The sequence below is a fragment of the Mirounga leonina genome, unplaced genomic scaffold (genome assembly GCF_011800145.1).
Source record: "Mirounga leonina isolate KUSES-001 unplaced genomic scaffold, KU_Mleo_1.0 Mir_127, whole genome shotgun sequence".
NCBI classification, from domain to species: Eukaryota; Metazoa; Chordata; class Mammalia; order Carnivora; family Phocidae; genus Mirounga; species Mirounga leonina.
This window is the reverse complement of record NW_023270316.1, coordinates 58715837-58741581: the sequence shown is the minus strand read 5'-3', so window position 1 is coordinate 58741581 and position 25745 is coordinate 58715837. Positions and strand designations below refer to the sequence as shown.

General features: G+C 37.2%; 1 protein-coding gene across 8 annotated transcripts in view; it reads left to right on the top strand.

The window, feature by feature from the left end:
- Positions 1–25745, top strand: part of CAB39L (calcium binding protein 39 like) — a 111063-nt gene that overhangs the window by 47921 nt on the left and 37397 nt on the right. For all 8 annotated transcript variants that reach the window (XM_035003422.1, XM_035003423.1, XM_035003418.1 and 5 more), the window contains 3 exons: positions 2504–2645; positions 6125–6289; positions 20888–21006. In XM_035003422.1, the coding sequence (XP_034859313.1) occupies positions 2535–2645; positions 6125–6289; positions 20888–21006 (395 nt within the window). In that variant the 5' untranslated portion in view covers positions 2504–2534. The remainder of the gene's footprint in view (positions 1–2503; positions 2646–6124; positions 6290–20887; positions 21007–25745) is intronic.

Here is a 25745-nt window from a genome sequence, read left to right as displayed (position 1 = left end):
CACCCTAGCTTCCACATTACATATACTTTTAAATATACTTTACCTTCATTTATTTATGTGTAGGGCTGACTACTAAAGAAAAATCTAGTGTGTCTTTATAATTTTATTCTTGAATTTTATAACAGTACATGATAAATGTTCTTCCGACTGTCTTTTTTTGCACCTGACACTACCCACTGAGAATCATTGTGATCTTCACATGCTTTATCTTTGAATGCTCTGTCAACTTTCAGTATCCACTTTAGAGGCTGACTGGAGTCTCTTAACTTGTTTTTCAAACTTCTCCTTGCCCCGAGAGCGGACAAGTTCCCCTCCCACTTAGTCTCCCCACACTGGGGAGTTGAGGGACCTCTATCGAAAACAGCATTTCTTCTGAAAACAAGAATTTGAGTCTTGTTTTATCATCAAAATTCACACTAACCATTTTGATTTCTACTTCATAACATATATATGTCCTATTGGAATTCTTGATTACAAACCACAAATACTGAAGGAATTTATTGGAAGGATATAAGGTAGCTCACAGAATGACAGAAGTTCTAGGGAACCAGGTTTGGGAAATAGGAATCTAGGGGGATTAGGGATTTAGAACCACAGCCATAGTTATACCACAGGAATAGCTAGGCAGAGTGCTGCTCTCCACTAGTGTGCACATTTGTGTATACACATTTGTAAAATATTCTCCATTGACTAGTTGAATCATTGTTAATCAGAAAAATATTAGAAAAAATGGAGTTAACCCAAATGTCCATCAATAGGGTATTGGTAAAATAAATTATATAGTAATTTAATAAGAAATTGCCACATAATGATTATATGATGTATCTGTATAATAGAATACTATATTGTATACAATTATTGTAGTAGATCTAAACGTATACTCATAGAATGGTATTCAAGATACAAAAAGTGGGAAAAAGTTACAAAATACTATGTTTACTATTATTCTATTTTTCTTTTAAAATATATCTAATTTTATATGTGTGAAAAAATTCAGGAGGAACATATACCAAACTGATGTATTTGTTATCTCTGAGCAGTTGGTTAATGGAAGACTTTGATTTATTATATCATGTTTCTGTAGTGTTTGAAATATTTTTGCCAATAACTGTAAAGTACTCTCCTAACTAGAGACTTCAATTATGATTTTCTCCCTAAATACTTCCATTACAGTAGGGCAATGACAGCCACATTCAGCTTTCTGTGCTCTATGTAAATAGATGTTCTCAGAAACAAGAATTAACACTCCTTTTCCTCACTCTCCTCACCCTCTGCCATGATAGTCTTTATTTCCTCAGTGAGTATGGCCAGCTGAATGTTTGAAGAGTAAATAAAGAACAGATGAGATTTTAAATAATTTTACATTGCGATTTTGTGATTGTAGCATTAAATATTGCCTTACCACAGGATGTGGGTCCTAATCGCACTTTTGTCTTACATGTTTATCTAACACCATCGTTATTGTCAGGTTGTCAGCAGCAGCAGCATCACTCTCATTGGTTAAAAATTCTAGTTTTAAATGTAAGCTTATTCTCTAAAAGTACTCCTTTCCCATTGGGATTCTTTCTCTAATCCTTGTATTTGTATTGTAGAAAAAAATTTAAACTTTGAGTAAAAACTTTTAGGCAAAGTTTTTAAAATATGTCTTAAAATATTTATATATATTTAAATTTGGTGTAAAACGTGATGAAACTCATTTTAGTTTGATCACTATTAATGTTTCAAATTACTGAATTAAGGTTATTGAAAACATATAAGACATTTTGGTGTAACAGTTTAATCACGTTAGGAGTTAAATTCATTGCAAACTGGTATAGCCACACTGGAAAACAGGTCGGAGGTTCCTCACAAAGTTGAAAATAGAACTATCCACAATCCAGCAGTCACACTACTAGGTACTTACCCGAAGAATACAAAAAGACTGATTCAAAGGGATACATGCACCCCGATGTTTATGGCAGCATTATCAACAATAGCCAAATTATGGAAGCAGCCCAAGTGTCCATCAATTGATGAATGGATAAAGTGGTATATGTACACAATGGAGTATTATTCAGCCATAAAAAGAATGAAAATCTTGCCGTCTGCAACATGGTTGGAGCTAGAGAGTATTATACTAAGTGAAATAAGTCAGTCAGAGAAAGACAAATACCATATGATTTCACTCATATGTGGAATTTAAGAAACAAAACAAATGAGCAAAGGGGGAAAGAAGAGAGAGAGAGAGAGAGAGACTGAGGCAAACCAAGAAACAGATTCTTAACTATGGAGAACAAACTGTTGGTTACCAGAGGGGAGGTGGGTGGGGGGATGGGGGAAATAGGTGACGGGGATTAAGGAGTGCACTTGTGATGAGCACTGGGTGTTGTATGGAAGTGTTGAATCACTATATTATACACTGGAAACTAACATTACACTTACTTTAACTAACTGGAATGTAAATAAAAACTTTAGAAAAAATTTTAAAAAGTTAAATTTATGATTCTTGTTTGTTTGTTTTTAGCATTCTGTATCGGAAGAAGAGATTTCTATAGATGAAAAAAATGCCTTTGTTTAGTAAATCACACAAAAATCCAGCAGAAATTGTGAAAGGTCTAAAAGACAACTTGGCCATTTTGGAAAAGCAAGACAAAAAAACCGACAAGGTATGAACTAAAATGTTAATGTTATTATTCAAATGCGTATATTCCAAAACCAAAAACCAATGTAAAAACTTGATGAAGAATCCCAAATATGGTCTTTGATGTGCACATAAGGTCTCTATAAATACATGTAAATGGATTTCAGGTTTTATGCAATTGTTGAATCTTTTGCCTTAAACCCTTGGTTCACTATCTTGAGCCTCTGACCAAACTTGGATCCCTCTATAGACTACAGAGCTTAAAAATCTAAGGGGTTACACTGGTATAAACGTTAAACTGATATGAAGGATAGAACATTTTTATTTAAAGATCACCTGATAGTTTCTATGACAGTGCAACCTCATTTTAACATTTTTTAAAGGTCCTACTAAGCAGGATTTCCTCATAGGTAAGGTTTTTTTTAGTATTTTATTCCTTCCATAGGATGTTATATCTTATATATTCAATTTCTCTCTTAAGAGATCTATAAAATAAATATCCTTCAGTTCACAGTATCTTTCTATCCCAGTGTATAAACAATCTTGGATTCTTGTAGGGATGTAGAAATATTATTTTTTATCTTGCATCATGTAAGGGATGTAGAAGTGTATTTTTAATTCTTGTGTACTTGTAATACTGAACCAAATACTGGCTCAATTAGAAAGAAGAAATGACCTTCATAAGAGAGTAAATCTAAATGGCAAAAGACAGAAAAAAAAATGTAAAAAGATACTCATTTTCATGAGTAGTCAGGAAAAGGCCAATTAAAGCCATATACATTCATATTACACACCCACTATCTTGGCAAAAATGAAAAAGGTTGGATGAAACTAAGTGTTGGCGAGAATGGAGAGCAATGAGAACTTTCCTCCACTGTGAGGGATAAAGTATAAATGGTGTCACTGCTTTGGAAACCAGCTAGTATCATCTGTCAAAGATGAGGATGTACATGTGCTAAAACCCCGCAGTTCTACTCATAGATATAAACTCTAGAGATAATCTTGCACTTGTGTACCAGGATGCATGTACAAGCATGTTCATATGTTACTATTCATAATAACCCCTCAATGGAAACAACCCAAATGTCCATCAAAGGTAGAACTGATGAATTGTGGTCCAGCCATCAGTGGAAAACTTGAGAGCAATGAAAATTAAAACACTGTTGCCTCCGTGCAGGTGCATGGATGGATCTCATATATATAATACTGAGTGAAAGCACCTCATAGGGTATGTGCTGTGGTGAGCACTGATCGTGTAAGACTGATGAATCACAAACCTGTACCTCTGAAACAAATAATACAGCATATGTTAAAAAAAGAAGAAGAAGAAGAAGAAGAAGATAGTAGGAAGGGAAAAATGAAGGGGGGGAAATCGGAGGGGGAGATGAACCATGAGAGACTATGGACTCAGAGAAACAAACTGAGGGTTTTAGAGGGGAGGGGAGTGGGGGGGATGGTTTAGCCCAGTAATGGGTATTAAGCAGGGCACGTATTGCGTGGAGCACTGGGTGTTATACGCAAACAATGAATCATGGAACACTACATCAAAAACTAATGATATAATGTATGGTGACTAACAACATAATAAAATAAAATTAAAAAAAAAAGGAAGCACCTCATAAAAGGTCACAGGTACTATTCCAAAAAGTTCAAAATTGGCAGAGCTACACTATATTGTTTGGGGATGCAAACACAGGTAGGAAAACTATAAAGAAAAGTGAAAAAAATGACTGTCATCAAAAACATAAAAATATTTACTTCTAGGTTGAAAAGGTTGCATTCAGGTGACTTCAGGGTTTCTGAAAGTATTTTTTTTTTCAAGATTTTATTTATTTATTTGACAGAGAGAGACGCAGCGAGAGAGGGAACACAAGCAGGGGGAGCAGGAGAGGGAGAAGCAGGCTTCCCGCTGAGCAGGGAGCCTGATGCGGGGCTCGATCCCAGGACCCTGGGATCATGACCTGAGCTGAAGGCAGATGCTTAAAGACTGAGCCACCCAGGCACCCTGAAAGTATTCTGTTCTTGACCTGTGTTATGGTCACACAGATGTTTGCTTTATAATTGTTGTTAACTACATATGATTTAAAGTACTCTTCTGTGGATAAATCTCACCCTTGAAGAAACTTCCAACCTTTAATAAATTAAGGATTTTTTCAGTCAGATCATAAATGTATCTGGAAATTATTTTTTTAAAGTAGTGTCATGCTACTATGAATTATTTGTATTTAATTTGCCTTATTCTCTTTATTCCCTTCTTCAGTTATAATGATTATAGAACTATACTTGAAAGTAATAAAACTGTATTTCTTTAAAAATATTCAGCAGATTACATTGTTAACTTTTTGGCCTGTTCTCTTTTGCTCTCCTGTATTAATTTTAAAAAGATCTATTGAGTAAATTCCATCCCATATAATTCGCCTCTTTAAAGTGTACAGTTCACACGCCCGTACCCCTGAAGCAAATAATACATTATATGTTAAAAAAAATTAAAAAAATAAAGTGTACAATTCATTGATTTTTAGTATTCTCACAGGGTTCTACAACCATCACCAATATCTAATTCAAGAATAGTTTCACCACCCCCAAAAGAAACCCTGTACTGGTTAGCAGTCATTCCTCATTGTCCCCTCCTCAGGCCTGAGCACCCACTCATTTACTTTCTACTTCTGTGGATTTCCCTATTACTCTTTACAATATAGAGAAGTTTTTTGTCATTGTTTTTAAGTTTCATAGAGAGCAAAAAAAGGTGATGACTATGTGGGAGAGACAAGTGGATTAACAAAGTTTAATGGGCTTTGATGATTCGATTGTGTGTTTTGACAATTCAGTTTTATTAATAGTCCATTAAAAAATCAGAGTAATAGGAATTTGTTGAAAAACCTTAACAAATGCTTTTAATAAAAACCCATAGCTACTGACAAGTCTTTTAAAACAGTCATTTTAATTTTTAAGAGTAAAAAAAAAAAAGAGTAAAATTTATAGTTAATGACTAGATTGGTTAGACTATGTCTGAGTATGTTTTAAAGGAAGAGTGTTTCAGATGAACCGTGAGAGACGATGGACTCTGAAAAACATACTGAGGGTTCTAGAGGGGAGGGGGTGGGAGGATGGGTTGGCCTGGTGATGGGTATTAAAGAGGGCACGTTCTGCATGGAGCACTGGGTGTTATACACAAACGATGAATCATGGAACACTACATCAAAAACTAATGATGTAATGGATAGTGATTAACGTAACATAATAATTTTTTAAAAAATAAAAGAAGAGTGTTTCAATTATATTGACCAAATAGAAATACTAGAGATTTTTTTCTATAAATATATTTTTGCAACATTTTCCAAAATAAACAAAGCAATGTCTGTGAAACAGTTTTTTGTTTGCTTGTAACTGTACAGGGTTCTTTGACCATAAATTAACAGAATCCAAGAAGTGGGGTTTTTTTGTTTGTTTATGGCTTGAAGGTTTTCATTCCTCTTCACTGTGAGCATATTTTTTGGTCACCAGGCTTCAGAGGAAGTGTCGAAATCACTGCAAGCAATGAAAGAGATTCTGTGCGGCACAAATGACAAGGAGCCCCCCACAGAAGCTGTGGCCCAGCTTGCACAAGAGCTCTATAATAGTGGGCTGCTGGTGACCCTGATTGCTGACCTTCAGCTCATAGACTTCGAGGTAAACCCTCTGTAAAAGGATGACGCTGCTGCTTTGCAAGTTTAGTGTATACGATCATAAATATTTGACTTTGTTTCTAGTATTACTGCTCATCTATTATATATAAACCCAGTATTTTTCTAAAACTTCTCAAACTTCTCTAAACAAAGTACAAAGGTATCTCATGGTTAAGTTTCCTGCATTCAGGTGGCAAGGTTAGTGGCTAATAATAATAATGGTAATAATAAGAAATAACATTGAGTGCTTACTACATGTCCTGCAGTTCCAAGCACTCATCTCCTTTCCTTCTTAAAACTACCTATGTGATTGGTACTATAGGATTAGCCTCATTTTATAGATGAAGAACCCAAAGGTCAAAGCTATTAAGTAATTTGTGCAGTCACTCAGATACTAAGAGCCTAAGCTGGGATTCAAACTCAGTGTCTCTCAGGCCTGTTCATTTACTAATGATTTCGGGAGTTTGTTGAATGCTAGCAATATAAGATTATTATCTCATTTTGAAAGCAGTTGTACCTAACTTACCTGAATAATAAGTGAACTAAATAAAACAAAAACTTAGAAATATGAGCAGTGAAGAGGTATAGGCATTTTATTATTTATGGTATATCTGAGAACAGTGGTTTTTCAGTAAACAGCATGTATGTAAGGCACGTTTGATCATTGGCTGTTTCGGTGATAGAAGTCTTGGTTTTGATTTGTTTGTTGTTTTGTTACTACGGGCTAAGTGCTCGGGTTTCCATTGATTCTCAGAGATGGAAGAAAATGCAGATTTCTGAAATAGCTTTTAGTTTTATCACCGGGGAAGTGAAAGGAATACTAATTATGGTGATTACAGCGATTGGACCAAGATAAGGTCAGGGCTCTGGGGATCTGTGGAAATACTAGCCCACAGTTCTCTGGACGGCTTAAATGGGGGAAGATTTTTGGCTGACTGGAGCCAAGGAGGAGGAATGAAGAGCAAGACTGCTCTGGAGATGTGAAGCCAGGTGTGTTGGCTGGACACAAACACTAAGTGGAGGACCCCAGAGGGTCCAGACTTCAACTCATCGTTCCTTTCAGACACACCTGTCTTTTTCTTTCTTTCTTTCCCTCCTTGACCTGTTTTTCCATCTTTGACATTTCTACTCAGTAATCTCTTTGCGTACTTTTCCTCTTACCTGGCTCGCTCACTCTCCCTCCCCATCTTATTCCTTACTTTTTAAACTGGCCATATGTGGAATGAAGTATAGTTTTATCATTGCATCTGTGTATTTTCGTGTTTCTTTTATTCAGTTTCAAATGAGATACGAACACTTAAAGGAGTTGTGCATGGTGGAAAAATACTTGGGATTAGAATTGTTTAGAGTCCCTGCTGTGCTCTTTGATAGTCAGTAATGTAACCTCTTTGAGACTAACTTTTGTCATCTCTAAAATAGGAAAAGTATGAACTTATAGCACTGTTTTAAATATTAAACTGAATAAAAAAATACATGTTATATAAGAGCAGTAAATACATGTGTAGACTATACACAAATGTCAGGTAGTATATTCTCATTTTCCTCCCTTTCTCAAACTAAAGTTAGATGTAAACTGGTTTATTTTTGTTATAACCCTTGACTATTTTTGTTATTACTTTAATTTTAGATTTAGTTGGTTGGTGACCATAAATGGGAAAAATACTCCCTATTGTTGGATTATGGTATTAAATTTCTATAAATCTCCTATTGTTTTGCACATTTCCCTGAAAGCAGAAATGTATTAAGCTATTATAATCATTAATTAATATGTTAGCTTGAGTTGGTTTATGAGATTAGCCCAATTTGCAGTTGGATGCTGGAAGGAATATGACCAAGGATGGTTATATTTTGAAGAATGAGTTAGGCATGAGATGTCATCGGGTCCGGTGAACTAGGGAAGTCTTGAGCAGCCACAGAGTAGTGTATGTCCAAGGTGCTATCCAAGAATTAGGGAGATAGGAGTATATCAAGACAGACTTTGGGTACCTTACAACTTTGCTTAGCATTGGCTTAAATAACAAAAGAGGAACAATAAGAAATACTTATGCAAGTTTCCCTTATTTTACATGGATCCTGAAAATAAATAAATTTAGACAGGAAATTCACTTTAAAGATTATTTTTGAATTAAGACATTCAATTGCCTAAAAGTTGACTTACGTGTTATCAAGTAGAGTGAACTTCTACTCTCTAGAATCCTTGGGGAAAGAAGTATCTTTCTGAATATTCTCATTTTCTATGTAACTAAAGATTAATTCTTCAAATGCAGAAAGACAAATACATTACTTTTGTGGATTACTTTACATTTTCTCTATAAAATACATTATATACTTGCCCCTCTCCAAGATAATATTCTAGATATAATTTTTTACTATTGACTCACAACTATCATTATGAAGATCTGTTATTGTGGTAATAAAAGAACGGACAGTTCTTTTTTTTTCTTCAACTTTATTGAGGTATAATTGACCAGACAGTTCTTGACTTTGTTCATTGGATTGATAATAACATGATGCCTAGAACATAGTTATAAATGAATGTGATATTCGTAGATGTGGCTGTCCTTCTCAAGCCCATAAAAAATAGACCCTTATAAATACTTCTTAGTTGAATGAATAAATGGAAAGCAGTTAAAGTTGAGGAAACTTCAATTCCATTGGCTATATACAGTATTTTCAGAAAAGAGGCAGCATTATTAGCATTATTAGCCTACTTGCAGAAATGTGCTATATGTCTCTATGGACTGGAGGTCCTAATGGTTAGCCTGCAAGCAGCAACTTTCCATCTCAAGCCTAGAGTGTCCATATAAGATAGTGACAACTTGATAAAATTTGTCCTAACTTTAGAGTTCAGTCTAATCACACAGAACTCTGCCCTCCTCATGTCTTGGTTCATAGGCAGAACTGGTACAGCCCCTTCTGAATTGAAAGTATCTTGAGTACTAGGATCCTGTTTCCCCCATCTAGTGCCATGTACACTGGTTGGTTGGCTGAATGAATGAATGAATGAATGAATGTAGGCATGAGAATGAGAGATTGAAGCAGAGGTAAGGAAATTAGACCAAAGGAAGATGTTCTGAACACAGCAATAAGCCACTTTTCTTGAGGAATTAGTAAATTGTTTAGAAGATAATTCAATAGTGATAATAATCATTCTAGTAAGTGAATAGCCACTCCTGGGGGTTTGTTGGAGAGTACAACAGTTATTTGACTAAAATTGCTGGTATATGTTTATTACAGGAAGAAAAAATTATTATTTAGGGTTGGGCTGTGGCTTTTGCCAGATAACCTAAAAGGATGGAGTATTCCTTACAGAGAAAAATGAATTTTTGTTTAGAAGATGCCTAGATGGGCTTTTTTTGTTAGTCATAGAGGTTAGGTCTCTAAGCAGTGTCTGGAAGAGAAAGACTGAAAGAGAAGAGCTTAGATTCCCTTTGCAGAACAAAGTAACAGAAATTTGAGAAATGCCCTCTCTCTGGCTAAGATCAGTAGGAGTAGGAAATAGAAGAAAAATAGGAGAAAGTTTTGGAGTGAGGGAAAGAGACTCCAGAACCATGACAGAGGAAGGGGCTTAAGGAGAAAGATGATCAGGAATGCTGACGAAACGGGGCGCGTAGGTGGCTTAGTTGGTTGAGCTTCAGACTCTTGATTTTGGCTCAGGTCATGATCTCAGGGTCCTGGGATGGAGCCCTGAGTCTGGCTCCCTGCTCAGCAGGGAGTCTGCTTATCTCGCTCTCCCTCTGCCCCTCCCCCTACTCAAGCTCTCTCTCTTAAATGAATAAATAAATCTTTTTTAAAAAGAGGAATACTGATAAGCCTTTAATAATAATACGTAGAATTCAATTTGAGATTGTTTCTGCACTGTACTACAATTACTCTTTGTTACCCTTAAACCTTTGATAAAAGAACTATGTACTAATAGTATATGTTAGTGAAGGAGAAGGGGCAGTTTTCTACACTTGGGATAAACAGAATGTTGAGGAAATAACTGGTTGCAGGAGGCAAGACCATGAACAGGCTTGAGAGGAGCTTGGAGCAGGGGTTTAGGATCCAGAGCTGACAGCAGTTATGGTGGCCATGGCAGTGGCTTAGATTGGGTAGCAGAAACTGCCTTGGGAGTCTGTGTGACAAATCCGTTTCTCCTTCAGGAATCCAGAGCAAAGTGGCCCATCAGGGTGGGGAAAGTACTAGAGGATCCTACTATTATGTGAATAAGGGCTCGTTAGGAGGCAGACCTTTAAGTTAAAATTGTTTAAAAAGGAAATCTTATTACTTAATAGCCATAAATTTTTAATCTAATCCTTTAAACCTTAAAATTGCTGACAGAAAGGAACCACTTCTGCATATTTTTATGAAGTTAAAAAAAAAAAAAAAAGACTTGTGGCTGAGATTGCAAGTCTTCAGATTTTATGGGCTCAGGACCAAACTCAGAGTTGTGTTTTTTGAGGTTTGGCCACTATTCAAGACACAGCTTCAGACTCTGATGTTTTGAAATACCATGTGATAAGAGATCAAAGGATGAATTTATTGATGCATTCATTTTAAGGGCAGGTGTGCTTTGCAAAACTAGGGTGGATGCAAAGTCATCTGGTCAGGCTGAATTAGAAAGCAATTCAAAGAAGCAGAGAACTTTCTGCTGTGATAATTTAATCTCTGATTATTATTTCTTGCTACATTTTTAAAAAGTCAGCAAAGTAAGCACTCCAGTATCAGCATCTCATTTACCCATTTTATGGTCCTAAATTTTTGAAAATTTCTGTCCCTTTTTAAAAATCCTTTTCTGTTCCTTGGCCCTCTTTAAAGTGGTCCTTCACCTTTGGTTTTATTACTGTATTACTGCTTCATGCATTTAACAATTTGAAATGCTTACTATGTGTGTAGGGCATTGATTCTAGTTGGTCTTGAGTCTGGTTGGTTGTTTATATATTTTGCACCCGTCATTAGACAAATTAAGTTACAGAATTTACAGTTACAGGTGAGGAAATACTGTATCATATTAAATGGAATTTTATGTTATCATTACCCTCTTGTCCTCTTAAACTAATGAATATAAACTTTAGAAACATGTATCCTATAAAGGTACATAATTTATAGGTGATATAAAATGGTATTTGGCATCAGGCCCTTAATCAGCAGTGTAACATGTTAATTGGTCGTATTCCCCCTATAAAAATTAAGACAATGACCATTTTAGTTTGACCTTACCATACTTTTTAAGGAATGTAACCTGCCATAAAGATAAAGACTGCTCACGCCATTGTATAATGTACAACATGTTTTATCCCCTCTGCTTTCTGGGGAATGGTCCCTCCTTCCCCACCCACGTAGTTACAGTGGGAGCAACCTTTTTGTGCATCATGACACCCTGCCCCCCACACAGCTGATTGGCCTAGTAATAGACATCTCATCAAAGCAGGGCCCGAGTATTCTGCAGGATTCTGGCCAAAACTGAGATAGAACCTCAGTTTCTAATTAGGAGCTAACGATATTCCATAATTTCTGCATCAGTGGTCAGATTTCCTACCATGTAAACTAAAAAAGTAGAGGAAACCAGCCTGCAGAAAAGACAGAAAGAAGAATGAAGATGGGGAGAGAGAGAAAGAGGGCCAGGGGGTTTGGAAGGAGCTCTGCATTGGAATTCTTGCAATGTGTAAATATAATTATACTGAAAAAATTTGAGAGCAACTAATTCTGAGCTAGCCTGTGCTTGGGTTCTCTGAAAATTTCCCAGTATCTGTAAATTAGTTCAGTTTGAATTTTGGTCCCCTGCAAAGCACTCAGCCACGCAGTGAACACTCCTCACCCCCAACCCCTTGCAGACGGCTCTGCATATCTAGTTCTGCTACTGAAATTCAGCACAAACATTTGTCCTACCCACCTCAGCTCTCCCCACCCCTCTTCCGCAAGCCAACACATACAGGAGCAGAAGAGAGGGAGGAGAGCAGAGGAGAGAAGTCCATGACTTCAATGACTACAATGATGTTTCATTTTTTAAAAACTTAAGGTGTAATTTACAAACAGTAACATTAACTGCATCACCCCCAACATTTTCCCATGCCCCATTGTAATCAGCTCTTTTTCCTACCCTCAGCCTCTGGCAACCACTGATCTATCTTCTGTCCTTGTATAATTTGCCTTAACAAATGTGGAAATGGAATCATGCAAAATGTAGCCTTTTGGGTCTGGCTTCTTCCACTTAGCATAATGCATTAGGATTCATCTGTGTTGTTGCTGTGTATCAGGAGTTTATTCCTTTTTATTGCTGAGTAGTATTCCACTGCATGGATATACCACAGACCATTTATCTATTCCCCAGTTGGGGGATATTTGGGGAATTTCCAGTTTTGAGCAGTTACAAATAGAACCTCTATAACCATTTATGCACAGTTTGTGTGTGCAGATGTAGGTTTTCATTTCACTTGTGTAAATACCTAGAAGTAGGATAGTTGGGTAGTGTTGGGGTTTTTGTTTGTTTGCTTTTAGCTTTGTTTTTTTTTTTTTTAATTTTAGCCACTTAAGTGTCAATGGTATATTGTGGTTTTAATTTGCATTCCCTTAATGACTAATGATGTTGAGCATCTTTCCGTGTGTTTATTTGCCACCATATCTGTTCTTTTGTGAATTGTCTATATAGATCTTTTGCCCTCTTTTCATTTGATTGTTGAATTTTGAGAATTCTTTATATATCCTATATACAAGTCAATGGCTGCAATTTTAAAATGGGTGTCTTCTTTTGCAATGCTGCTCTCTTTTACTCCCTTATTTGCCTTCTCTCACTTCTTTTTTTTTTTTTTTTAAGATTTTATTTACGTATTTGTCAGAGAGAGAGAGAGAGAATGAGAGCACAAGCAGGGGGAGTGGCAGACAGAGGGAGAAGCAGACTCCCTGTGAGCAAGGAGCCTGATGCTGAACTTGATGCGGGACTCAATCCCAGGGCCTGAGCCAAAGGCAGACACTTAACCAACTGAGCCACCAGGCGTCCCTGCCTTCTCTCACTTCTGTTATCAGTGAAGGATGCTCTTTTTCAGCAGTTCCTTCTACTTGCTGTTCATTGCTTCTTTCTTCTGTCTTTTTCTCTTATTTCATTCCAGTTGATACCTCCGTATATATCATTCATTCTGCAGATAATCGTTGACTATCTCATGTTAGGGCTGACCTTTTTGAATTTGTCAGCTTAACGCAAGTGCTTCTTCAAGTTTGGCATCTGTTCAGTTACATTATATGTAATCTTAGAATTACTGGCTAATATTAGGCATTTGGGGTCATTTCTAGAGGTTGCTTCCTTACCATCAAACACTTTTTTTTTCTTTTGTTTTCTGGCCACTTCTAGATCCAGAACTTGAAATCTAGCACTCTGAGGGTTGCTGAAGACTGATTTTGAAATAGTTAAGGTTTTACTCCAGTTAGGTATAGTGTGATGAATGGATATCTGCAAAGGTTCTGTATTATGGAAGGACCATCATTAATCATCTGGTACCTGTTTAAGTTTTCTCTAATCCTTTCCATTCTGATCCTTTCCTCTGATTTGAGAAGCTATTCCTGGTATCAGAGCTTGTTTTTGTTATCCACAGGGGGCTTCCTTTGCCTTTGCACATTATTTGCTAATGAACCAGAAGAATGTTTTCCTCTGTGTAAAAGTTGGATAGAGTTCTGTGGAGCTTCATTTCTACTGTTCACTGGAATGCTGTATGGAAATGTTCTTGTGGCATTTCACTGGGAAGTATGAAAAACATGCTCTTATGACTTTTCAAAGAGGATTGGTATTGTGCAGGATTACTGCAGAGTCTAGAAAGGTTTGAACAGAACAGATGACTTCCTTCGTTTTAAATTTTATTTATATTTACAATTATACCTCTTATACAAGTATATTGTTTAACATATGTGTAAATGAAATTCATTTAGTATGAAATAGTATGAACATTTTTTGTGTTTTAAAATTATGAGAGCACGATCTTAAAGCATCCTTTTAAACTGAAGACTCAGGTCCTAATTTTCTGTTAAAATTTGGATTTTATATAGTGTGTTTTTCTTAAAGGAAGATAAAATTTGCTTTCCCTTGTGTCTGTTTTGTTTTGTTTTGTTTTGTTTTAATCTCTCTCTCTCCCCTTTTTAAAAATTCTTCTTCCTCGGGCGCCTGGGTGGCTCAGTTGGTTAAGCGACTGCCTTCGGCTCAGGTCATGATCCTGGAGTCCCGGGATCGAGTCCCACATCGGGCTCCCTGCTCGGCGGGGAGTCTGCTTCTCCCTCTGACCCTCCTCCCTCTCGTGCTCTCTCTCATTCTCTCTCTCTCAAATAAATAAATAAAATCTTAAAAAAAAAAAATTCTTCTTCCTCCCTGGCTCCCTTTCCTTCCTTTCTTCTGAGTTCTTCGCTCTTTTTCTCCCTTATTTCTACCCTTCTCTGTTTCTCTCCATGGAATAAATAAAATGAAAGCAATGGCTAGCCATAGATTTTTCTTGTATTTAATCATTGCCAACATTTTGATGTTCTTATTTCTGCCAGTTACATATACTATAATTTATGTAACCATGCCTAATTCTGGACATACTGATTATTTCTAACTCTATTATCACCACTATGATAAAGATTTCTGTGCCGGTTAAGCATCTGACTCTTGATTTTGGCTGAGATCATGGTCTCAAGGTCATGAGATCAAGACCCACATCAGGCTGTGTGCTGGGCCTGGAGCCTGCTTAGCATTCTCAATCTCCTTCTCCCTCTGTCCCTCTGCTCACACACGCGTGTTCATTCTCTCTTTGAAAAAAAGTCTCTGTGTCTGAAACTTTTCCTCTGTATTTAAGATTGTCATTTGGGATTATTTTCTCAGCTAGATTTCCCAATTTGAGATTCTAGGACATCAGTCAGGTATTATTAAATTGCTTTATATCCTCACCAGAAATATATGAGAAACAGCATTGAATTTTATCATTTAAAAAAATTCTGGGACTCTGGACTTAGATAGCACCATATGAGGCTCCTGAATTTCCCTCCTCCTATGGATAAACAGAATGTACAGTTACACATGCAGGAATTCCCTCTGAGAGAAATCTAGAAATTAGCTGAGTGACTCCTATTCATTGAGCAACTGAGAAAATATCTGCATCAAAATGGGTAGGAAAGGCTGAGACACACGGGCCATAAAACCCAACCCCCTGGCATAGCACCATTCAGTTGGGGGGGAACCCCAATGCCCAGCTTCTCTTTGAGGAGCAAAGGGTTTGGACCACATATCTGGTGCCCCAAGTTTTAAGGCTGCCAACTAAGGGATGGTCCCCCAAATCACCTACGTATGAAAGCTAACAGGGCTTGCATTCATGAGTCCCACAGGACTATAGCAAACAAAGGAGCAGTTGTTCATGGGTGCAAGAGCACTTGTTGCAACTATCCCCACCTCCCCCAGGCTAGCACAGAGGAAGCCCGACAAAAACACCCATCTCCCAGTCTTGCCCTGGAAGGGGTTTGATGCGTACTTTACAAGCTACTGTCTGAGGTTCTGGCTTTTCATTAGCATTGCATCTAGTTGCTGGCTACAGTTTCCCGAAAGAGCTAGGGGGCACTTCCCCTGCTTTCTTCCTCCAGCTTCCTCCAACTGCCTCCAACAAGAAAACCAATAATAAATAATACAGAGAGATCTCATATACCAGTTTCCCTGATGGCAATATCTTGCAAAACCGTAGCGCAGTGACATGACCAGGATACTGATACTGACAAAGTCAAGATATGGAAATTTCCGTCACCACAAAGATGCCTCCCCTTGCCCTTTTATAGCCGCTTGCCTGTCTTACCCCATCCTCAGGCTCTAGCAACCACAAATTGGTTCTCCTTTCTGCAATCTGAATATAAATGGAACCATATCATGTGTAATCTTTTAAAATTTTTTATTTGAGTTGACACACAATGTTACATCAGTTTCAAGTGTACAACATAGTGATTCCTTAAGTTCATACATTATGCTGTGCTCACTGCCAGTGTAGCTACCATCTGTTCCCATACATCACTATTACGGTATCATTGACTATATTCATTATGCTTTCTTGACTTATTTATTCCATAACTGGAAGCCTAGATCTCCTACTCCCCTTCACCCATTTTACCCAACCCCCACTTTTCTCCCCTCTGGCAACTATCAGTTTGTTCTCTGTATGTATAGGTCTAATTTGGCATTTTATTTGCTTATTCATTTGTGGGTGTTTTTTTTTTTTTTTTAGATTCCACATATGAGTAAAATCATGTGGTATTTGTCTTTCACGGTCTGACTTATTTCACTAAGCATAATACTCCTTATGCTCATCCATGTCTCAAATGGCACAGTCTTATCCTTTTTTACGTCTGTGTAGCATTCCATTGTATAAATATACATCTTCCTTATCCATTTGTCTGTTGATGGACACTTAGGTTATGTAACCTTTTGTTACTGGCATTTTTCACTCGGCGTAATTCCTTAAGATTCATCCAGGTTGTTGCATGTTTCAAAGTTCATTCCTTTTTATTGCTGAGTCCCTGGTATGGGTATATAGGCCAGTTTGTTTAACCATTTACCTGTGGAAGGATTTCTAGGTTGTTTCCTGCTTTTGATTATTACGAATAAAGCCACTATGAACATTCATGGCCAGGTTTCATTTCCCTGTGATAAATACCAGGAGTGCAACTGCTAGTATAGTAGTTGCATGTTAAGTTTTTATTTTATTTTATTTTTATTTATTTTTTTTAAAGATTTTATTTATTTATTAGAGAGAGGATGAGCACAAGCAGGGGGAGTGGCAGGCAGAGGGAGAGCGAGAAGCAGGCTCCCCACTGAGCAGGGAGCCCGACGTGGGGCTCCATCTCAGAACCCTGAGATCATGACCTGAGCTGATGGCAGCCGCTTAACCGACTGAGCCACCCCAGGTGCCCTTTATTTTATTTTTTTAAAGATTTATTTATTTACTTCAGAGAGAGAGAGAACAAGGGGAGGGGCAGAGAGAGAAAACACTCAAGCAGGCTCTACACCCAACACAGTCTGACACAGGGCCTGATCCCAGGACTCTGAGGTCAAAGCCAAAAACAAGAGTCAGACACTCAAACAACTGAGCCACCCAGGCACCCCACATGTTAAGGTTTTTAAGAAATTGCCAAATTTTTTCCAGATTAACTCCACCAACAAAGTACAAGTGTAGTTTCTTTGCATTTTTGTCAGCATTTGGTGTCATTATTTATTTTAGTCGTTTTGATAGGCATATGTAATAATATCTCCCAGTGATCTTAATTTGCCTTTCCCTAATGGCTAATTATGTTGAACATATTTTATGTGCTTGTAGCCATCTGTAGATCCTCTTTGGTGAAATGTCTCTTCGTGTCTTTTGCCCATTTTCTAATGTGTTTGTATTTTATACTACCAAGTTCAGAGGCTTCTTTATATATTCTAGCACTAGTTTTTTGTCATATATATGGCTTGAAGTATTTTCTCCCCATCTGTAACTTGTCTTTTCATCCTATTAACAAGATCTTTTACAAAAGTGTTGAATTTTGTTGAAGTCCAATTTATTAGTTTTTGTTTTCTAGATTGTGCTTTTAGTGTCAAGTTTAAGAATTATATGCCTAAATCTAGATCCTGAGGATTTTCCTCTATTTTTTTATAGAAGTTTTATAGTTTTATGTTTTACATTTAAGTCTGTGATCCATTTCAAGCCAGTTATTGATAAAGTGAATACTTTAAGAATATTTCTCTCTATATTAATTATTTATTATATTATATAATAAATATTTATTATATATTTATATATATTAATATTCTTAATCAGTACTTAGTCCATATTTTATATGGTTAGTAGCTTTAAGATTGAATAATTAATTGAATAATCTTAGTGTTTTCATTTGGGGTCCTACTTCTTTTGGTATTAAAAAAGTGCCACATTAATAGGTACATGAGACTCAGTGGTCTAGATTTGTGATAAAGGGTTTATGGATGACTACGCCTCTAAAGTAATAAATCAGTCAATAAATACTGAATGCCTACTATATATCGGGCCCTGCTACGGCCATTGAAATATGGCTTATCCTTGGGAGCTATCAGTGTGATGAGGGAGTTAGAGACAAAATTCATTTCGGTATACTGTGTTCAGTGTTGGAATCAGTTTAGTATGATGGCTAAGAACCCAGACTCTGGATTTCATCAGTTTTGGATGGAGTCCTGGCTCTCCCACATCCCACCTGCATAAGGTAACCTCACTAGTCCTTAATTTCCTTACTTATAGAATGTACATTATAAGGTTGTTATGAGGATTGGAAAATACATGTAAAGTTCTTACTGTAAGTGCCAGGCACAGAGTAAGCACTTAATGTTAGCTGCTATGACTGTGGTGGAGATGAAGGTAGGGGTAGAAAGGGAAGAGGAGGTACTGGTCTATGTAGGCAAAGATGTTGTCACACAGAGAGGGGCAGTTATCCTAGAGGTGAATACTTCTTAACTAAATCTGCAGGATTGAAAGAGGACTTCAGTGACCTCCATTTTGACCTGTCTGCACCTTCAAATTAAGTTCTTTTTTCCAGCTTATCTCTTAACTCAGGCAAAAGACCCCTGCAGGCAACTGAAACTACCCCTCAAGCAAAAAAGTCTGCCCTGACGTCAGCAAGACCGCACATGATTGACCCCAAGACAATGATCTTTACTGCTTACCTACATATACCCACCAAACTTTGTCCCACATTTTCCTTATATAAACCCAGAAGTATTTTCAGCACTTTGGAGATAGTCTTTCAGACACTAGTCTGCTGTCTTCCCAGTGTTGGCCTCACTGAAATACATTCCTTTCTTGTTTCACCACCACTCATCTCTCTGCCTTTAGATTTTGTCAGCGGTGAGTGGCTGAACCTGGTCTGTTTGGGAATCCTGGAGCCAGGTGCTCTTGGCACCCCTGAGCCCGGGTTACAGAGTGAATAAGATTTAGCTACAAAAAGAAAGGAAGGAAAAGCATTCAGGACAAAGAGAAGAACAGGAACAAAGGTATAGAAAGATTGTGTATATGTTTATGTAGTTCAGCCATTTGTTATTAATAGAACTTGAAGTAGGAATTGGAAAGTGAGATGTGGCTGGAGAGGTAGGCAAGGACCAGGTCATGGAGGGCGTTGGACTCCTTTCTAAGCAAAAGGAAGGCATTGAAGAGCTTAAGAGACTGGCATAGTCAGATTTGCATTTCCACTCAGCTCACTCCACAGAGTGAAGACTGCTTTGAAGTAGAGGATGTAAATGTGAAAGGTACTCTTTAACAGTTCAGCTGAGAGACAAAGGCCAGAATCAGGGCCATAGTAACTGACAATGGAATGTCTTCTTGTCCTTTTTTTCATATAAAAAAACCCTCCTGTTCAGGGTGCCTGGCTGGTTTAGTCAGAAGCACGTGCAACTCTTGATCTCAGGGTTGTGAGTTCAAGCCCCACATTGGGTGTGGAGATTACTTAAAAATAAAATGTTAAAAAACAAAAACTCAGGGTGCCTGGGGGACTCAGTCAGTTAAGCGGCTGCCTTCGGCTCAGGTCATGATCCCAGAGTCCTGGGATCAAGCCCCGCCCAGGGAGCCCCGCACAGGGAGCCCGCTTCTCCCTCTCCTCCCTGCTCTGCTCTCTTTCACTGTCTCTCTCTCTCTCCCAAATAAATAAACAAAATCTTTAAAAAGACAAAACAAAACAAAAAACTTCTGTTTGCAATTCAGAGCTTCAGTTGGAGAAGGAGATGAGCCTCAGGTTGTAGGGTGTGTGAGAGTGGAAGTCTTGTAAATGAGGGCTCTAAAAAGTCTTATCCAAGACTGGCTATAGTTCCTCTGCCTCAGGCTACTAAGATCGAGTGGTCCTCTCTACTTCTCTAGGTTAGATATGATTTCTTACGATCACCTAAAATATGTATCCACCTAATAGAAAACTCACATTCTTTTTTTTTTTAATGCACCAACTTGGAGTGGGAATTGATAAAGTGGAAGGAAAAAATTACTAAAAAGTACATTTAAGAAAAAGGTATTTGATTCCAACCTGTATTTGCTAAAATCTTTATTTTCTTCATCTATTTTCCCTCCTTTAAGATGGTTTAAAAATGTTAATCATAATTTTATTCTTATATAAAGCTAAAAGGTAAAAAAAGCACAAGGAATTCAATTGTATCATATTCACTACTGTTTTAAAATCTTCTGTGCCATTTCAACTGTGAGAAATAGACTTTTAATTGTTCAAATTAACCACAGTGCAAATCCTGTGAAAAGAGCTGCATCATTTTGTAGACTCTGTTTGAATGTTTGAAAGCACAGCTGACTAAAGATATATGACAAGAATAAATTTAAAAAATAAATAAAATAAATAGGTCCTGGGGATGTACGGTATAGCACATGGCATATAGATAATGATATTGTATTAACTTTTTATGGTAAGAGAAGGTAACTAGATTTATGGTGATCATTTTATACTGTATATAAATGTTGAATCACTAAAAAAAAGAATAAATTAATGTTTTTGGATATTACAAAGAACAGTGCTATTTCTCTTTGTGTGTGTATGTGTAAACAGCTTTTGAAATACAACTTACACTCCATATAATTCACCTATTTCAATTGTGCAATTTAATGGTTGTTTGTTTCTTTAACAGGGAAAAAAAGATGTGACCCAGATATTTAACAACATCCTGAGAAGACAGATAGGTACTCGGAGTCCTACTGTGGAGTACATTAGTGCTCATCCTCATATTCTGTTTATGCTCCTCAAAGGGTAGGTACATGGTTTCCTTTAAAGTAGGTTTGAGTATAGAACAGTTGTTAAAAGTATACAGCATTGTGGTGCCTGGGTGGCTCAGTTGGGTAAATGGTTCCTACGATCACTTTGTTCAGCTTTGCCATTTCAGCTCATAGGAAGGCGAAAATACATGGGAGAAATTATCAGCCATGTCTGGAAAGGGCTTACTTTACTCCCATTCACATTCCATTTGAGAGCACTTAGTCATTCGGCCCCTTACTTCTTAAGGAAATCTGAGAAATGTTGTCTAGGTGACCAGGAAGAAGAGGACAGTGGATTTCAGTGATTGCTAACATTCTCTGTTACATATTGTTTCTTTTGAAAATTTCTTCCCTTCCATTTTCAGTATTCTCACTTTCTAGATTTCCTGTTAGTCAGAGTTGAATCTCTAGGATTGATTTCTTAGTTCTTCTGTTTTTCATCTCTTATCTTTTTATGTGTTGGAAGATGTTATTTTTACATTTAATTGAAGATAAACCCTATTGAATTTTCATTTCAGCTACTCTATTTTTAATTTATAAGAACTCATTTTTGTTCTCTGATTATTCCTTTTTCTTGTTTCTTGGCACTTCCTGGTTCTGTGACCTTAGGCAAGACACTGCACCTTTCCAAACCTGTTTTCTTATCTGTAAAATAAAAGTAAAATTTATAATATTACCTTCACACTAAAATAATATTGTATTATATGCCATTGACTCTGCACCATCAGAAAGATTTGTGTTTTCATCCAGGGTTCTGCCACTTACTATAAGATCTTGGGCAAGTTACCTAACTTCCTTATATGTCTTGGTTTCCTCATTGCAATAAGGAGTCAATAATAATACCTACATCAGTAGGTTGTTAGGAGTCTTCAATGAGATAATGCTTTATAAAGCACAGCATCTAGCACACAGTATTCATTAACTACTAGTCTAAGAAATTATTATCTGTATTCCTTTTAAGAGCTACAACTTCCATAGAAACATATGAGCAATTTTAAACAAATACAATGAAGGTCATATATAAGTGCCAGAATAACATTATAAAGTAAAGTGCTCATTTGCAGCTCATGTGGATCTGCAAGTCTTAATGGACCCACAAGGATATGATTTGCACAGCTGGTCATTGGTGAATAAGGCCAAGGTGATCAATTTATATCCACTTCTGGAGATTCTAAAATGTTAAGCTCTAAAACATTTGACATTATCCTCAAGGAAATGGGGAGCCACTGAAGAGTTTTGGAGAGAGGAAAAATATCAGATTTATGTTTCAGGAAATGAGAATAAATTAATAGTAGTTTTTAAAAATGAGCTTGTAAATAAACGATCCCTTGAGAATGCTGAAATCTGTTGTCCTGGAGATTGTGTTGACTGATGGAGAAGAGCAGTGGTGTGGATGATCTAAAACAGTATCTTCCACAGGGTGCCTGGGTGTCTCAGTTGGTTAAGTGCCTGACTCTTGATTTCAGCTCAGGTCATGATGTCTGGGCCATGAATTCAAGCCCTGCATCGGGCTCTGCACTGAATGGGGCCTGCTTGAGATTCTCTCTCTCACTCTCTTTCTGCCCCTCCCTCTCGCTCAGGCTCTCTCTAAAAGTAAATAAGTTAATTGATTAATTAAATAAAATTAACTTCATTCCTTTTTGATGTGGTAAAATGTATATACATTTGATACATTTACATATTATAGATGCTTTATGGAAGATACAAAAAAATTTAGCATAATTAGATATTTATTTAGAAAATTAAGTTGGTAGGGCACCTGGGTGGCTCAGTCGGTTAAGTGTCTGCCTTCAGCTCAGGTCGTGATCCCAGGGTCCTGGGATCAAGTTCTGCCTCGGGCTCCCAGCTCATCGGGGAGCCTGCTTCTTCCTCTGCCCCTCTCCCCTGCTTTTAATTAATAAAAGGCCACTTTGTTAATATACAGATTTTTATTCTAAGACTCCATTTTCTTGTATTTATAGCACACAAAAGAAAAATAAGAATTATTATTTTTTAAAGATTTTATTTATTTATTTGACAGAGAGAGACACAGCGGGAGAGGGAACACAAGCAGAGGGAGTGAGAGAGGGAGAAGCAGGCTTCCCACAGAGCAGGGAGCCTGACGCGGGGCTCGATCCCAGGACCCTGGGATCATGACCCAAGCCGAAGGCAGACGCCTAACGACTGAGCCACCCAGGTGCCCCCCAAAATAAGAATTATTTACTTTAAGAATAACTTCCTCAATTTTGATTCATTAGGAAAGTTTTATAAAATATCTTTCCAGGGCGCCTGGGTGGCTCAGTTGGTTAGGCGACTGCCTTCGGCTCAGGTCATGATCCTGGAGTCCCTGGATCGAGTCCCGCATCGGGCTCCCTGCTCGGCAGGGTGCCTGCTTCTCCCTCTGACCCTCCCCCCTCTCATGTGCTCTCTCTCTCTCATTCTCTCGGTCTCAAATAAATAAATAAAATCTTTAAAAATAAAATAAAATAAAATAAAAAATAAAAAAATAAAATATCTTTCCATTCCTTCTGAAAAGTTAATATTTAGTTTATTCATAAGGCTAAAACTGCTTATTAGTTCATTTATGAAGGGCCTACAATAGTAACAGTACTAGTAGTAATAACACTAATGATAGTAATAGTCATGGTAGAGGTTTAGATCATATTTACTAAAAGCCAGGACTTGCTTTGTATTTATGTAATAGTCTTGTAGGTAGTTATTATTGCTGTTGTTATTGTTATTGTTATAACCTATTTTATGCATGAGGACACTGCAGCCAGAGAGGTTAACTAACTTATCCAAAGTCACATAGCTAGTATGATTTAAACCCAAGTAGTCGGGCTCCAGAGTCTGTGCTCTCAGAATACTACCCAGCTTTCCATTCCTCAAGCAGTCATAGTCTACAATGAGAAGAGACAACTCATTACAACTCATTGTTGTTACTTTATGGGACATCAAAAATGGTTCAGGTCTTAAAGTAGAAAATTGCCAAATAGGCACAAAGAGTAGAAGGATTGAGGGCCTCCTGTGCAAAGGCATGGAGGCATCAAAATGTGTAATGTATTTGGAAGTTGACGGGACTTGTGGTATAGCTGGCGTCCAGTGTGAATGGGAGGAAAAGTTGGGGGATACAGCTGGAAAGGCTGAGAACAGATTATGAAGAGCCTTCTGTGTCCCACTAAGGAATCTGAATGTCATTCTGTAGGTAACATGGAACTCCCCAGGGACTAGATGTGATGAGTTCTGGTTGCAGTGTGGAAAATGGCTTGGAGTGTGGAGGTGCTGAGACTGCAGCTTGGAAGAGTCCAAGCAAGAGATAATTAGGGCCAAAACTTTACTGGTGATATTGGGAATGAAGAAAGCAAATATTTTTAAAATATTTTAATTTTTTTCTGATTCATAGCAGCACATACTTATTATTTTAAACTACAGGGACACCTGGGTGGCTCAGTCGGTTAAGTGTCTGCATTCAGGTCAGGTCGTGATCCCAGGGTCCTGGAATCGAGCCCTGCATCGGGCTCCTTGCCCAGTGGGGAGCTTGCTTCTCCCTCTGCTGCTCCCCCTGCTTGTGCTCTCTCTCTCTCTGGCAAACAAATAAATAAAATCTTAAAAAAAAAAAAAAAAAGAAATGTATAATATAGAGGGAGTACAAACCAAAATTCTCCCAAAGAAAACCATTATCAACAATTTGGTGATAATACCCCTGTGCTTTATTCTCTGTTATAATGATTCTTTTATTTTTTAATCCAGACTTTAAATCCATTCCTTCACATCCTGTTGTAGATACCATTTATTGAGCACATGCTATGTGCCAAGTATTGCATTCAGTATCTTTACTTATGTTATTTCATCTAATTCTTTTAATAATACTGTGAGGACTGGGTATTACTCTTACCATTTTATAGATGAGGACATTGAAACTTAGAGTAAGGCTACTGCTCAAGGTTATACAGCTAATAAATGACAGAACCAAGTTTTCAATCCAGATCTGTTTCTAAATTCCATGTTCTTTACCATTACTGTATCTTTAATAAGATTTGTGGACGATTCAGGTGTGAAGGAAAAGAAATTTATAGAAGATCCTGAGTACAGGGTAGACAAGAAGTCCTAAGTAGAACAGTTTCGCCAGAATCAACTTTACCCATCACCATTGTTTAGTTTAGTGTGAAATGTTAAATCCTTTGTTAAAGATCAGCATTTTTACTGAATTATCTCTTGTAAATTGCTTAAAAACTGAAGACAAAACTTGATTGGTGCATTTACAAATCAAACTGAGGTTGTTTAGGAAAATGATAGTATCACTCTGTGTTGAACCTAATTCTAACAAGGAAGGAAGGAAGGAAGGAAGGAAGGGAGAAAGAAAAAATTTATATTTGCCCATCAAAGATAATCATCTAGATATAGGATATGAAACATGATATGAAGGATTTGGAACCCAAATTTTATGAAAAGATTATAAATAAAGACTTTCTCTAAATGAATTTTTCTCTTGGACCAGGCAAGTGACATTCCATGTTACTGAGAGAACTTAAACCCCTCTCAGTGATCCATAAAAAATCATAGCCAATGGAAGATGTTCCAGAAGTCTAATACTGAAATAATAAATTTATGATTTATACTTAAAAATACTTATACTAATAATACTTAATAATACTTAAAAAAAATTTTTTTTTAAGATTTTTATTTATTCATTTGACAGAGATAGACACAGCGAGAGAGGGAACACAAGCAGGGGGAGTGGAAGAGGGAGAAGCA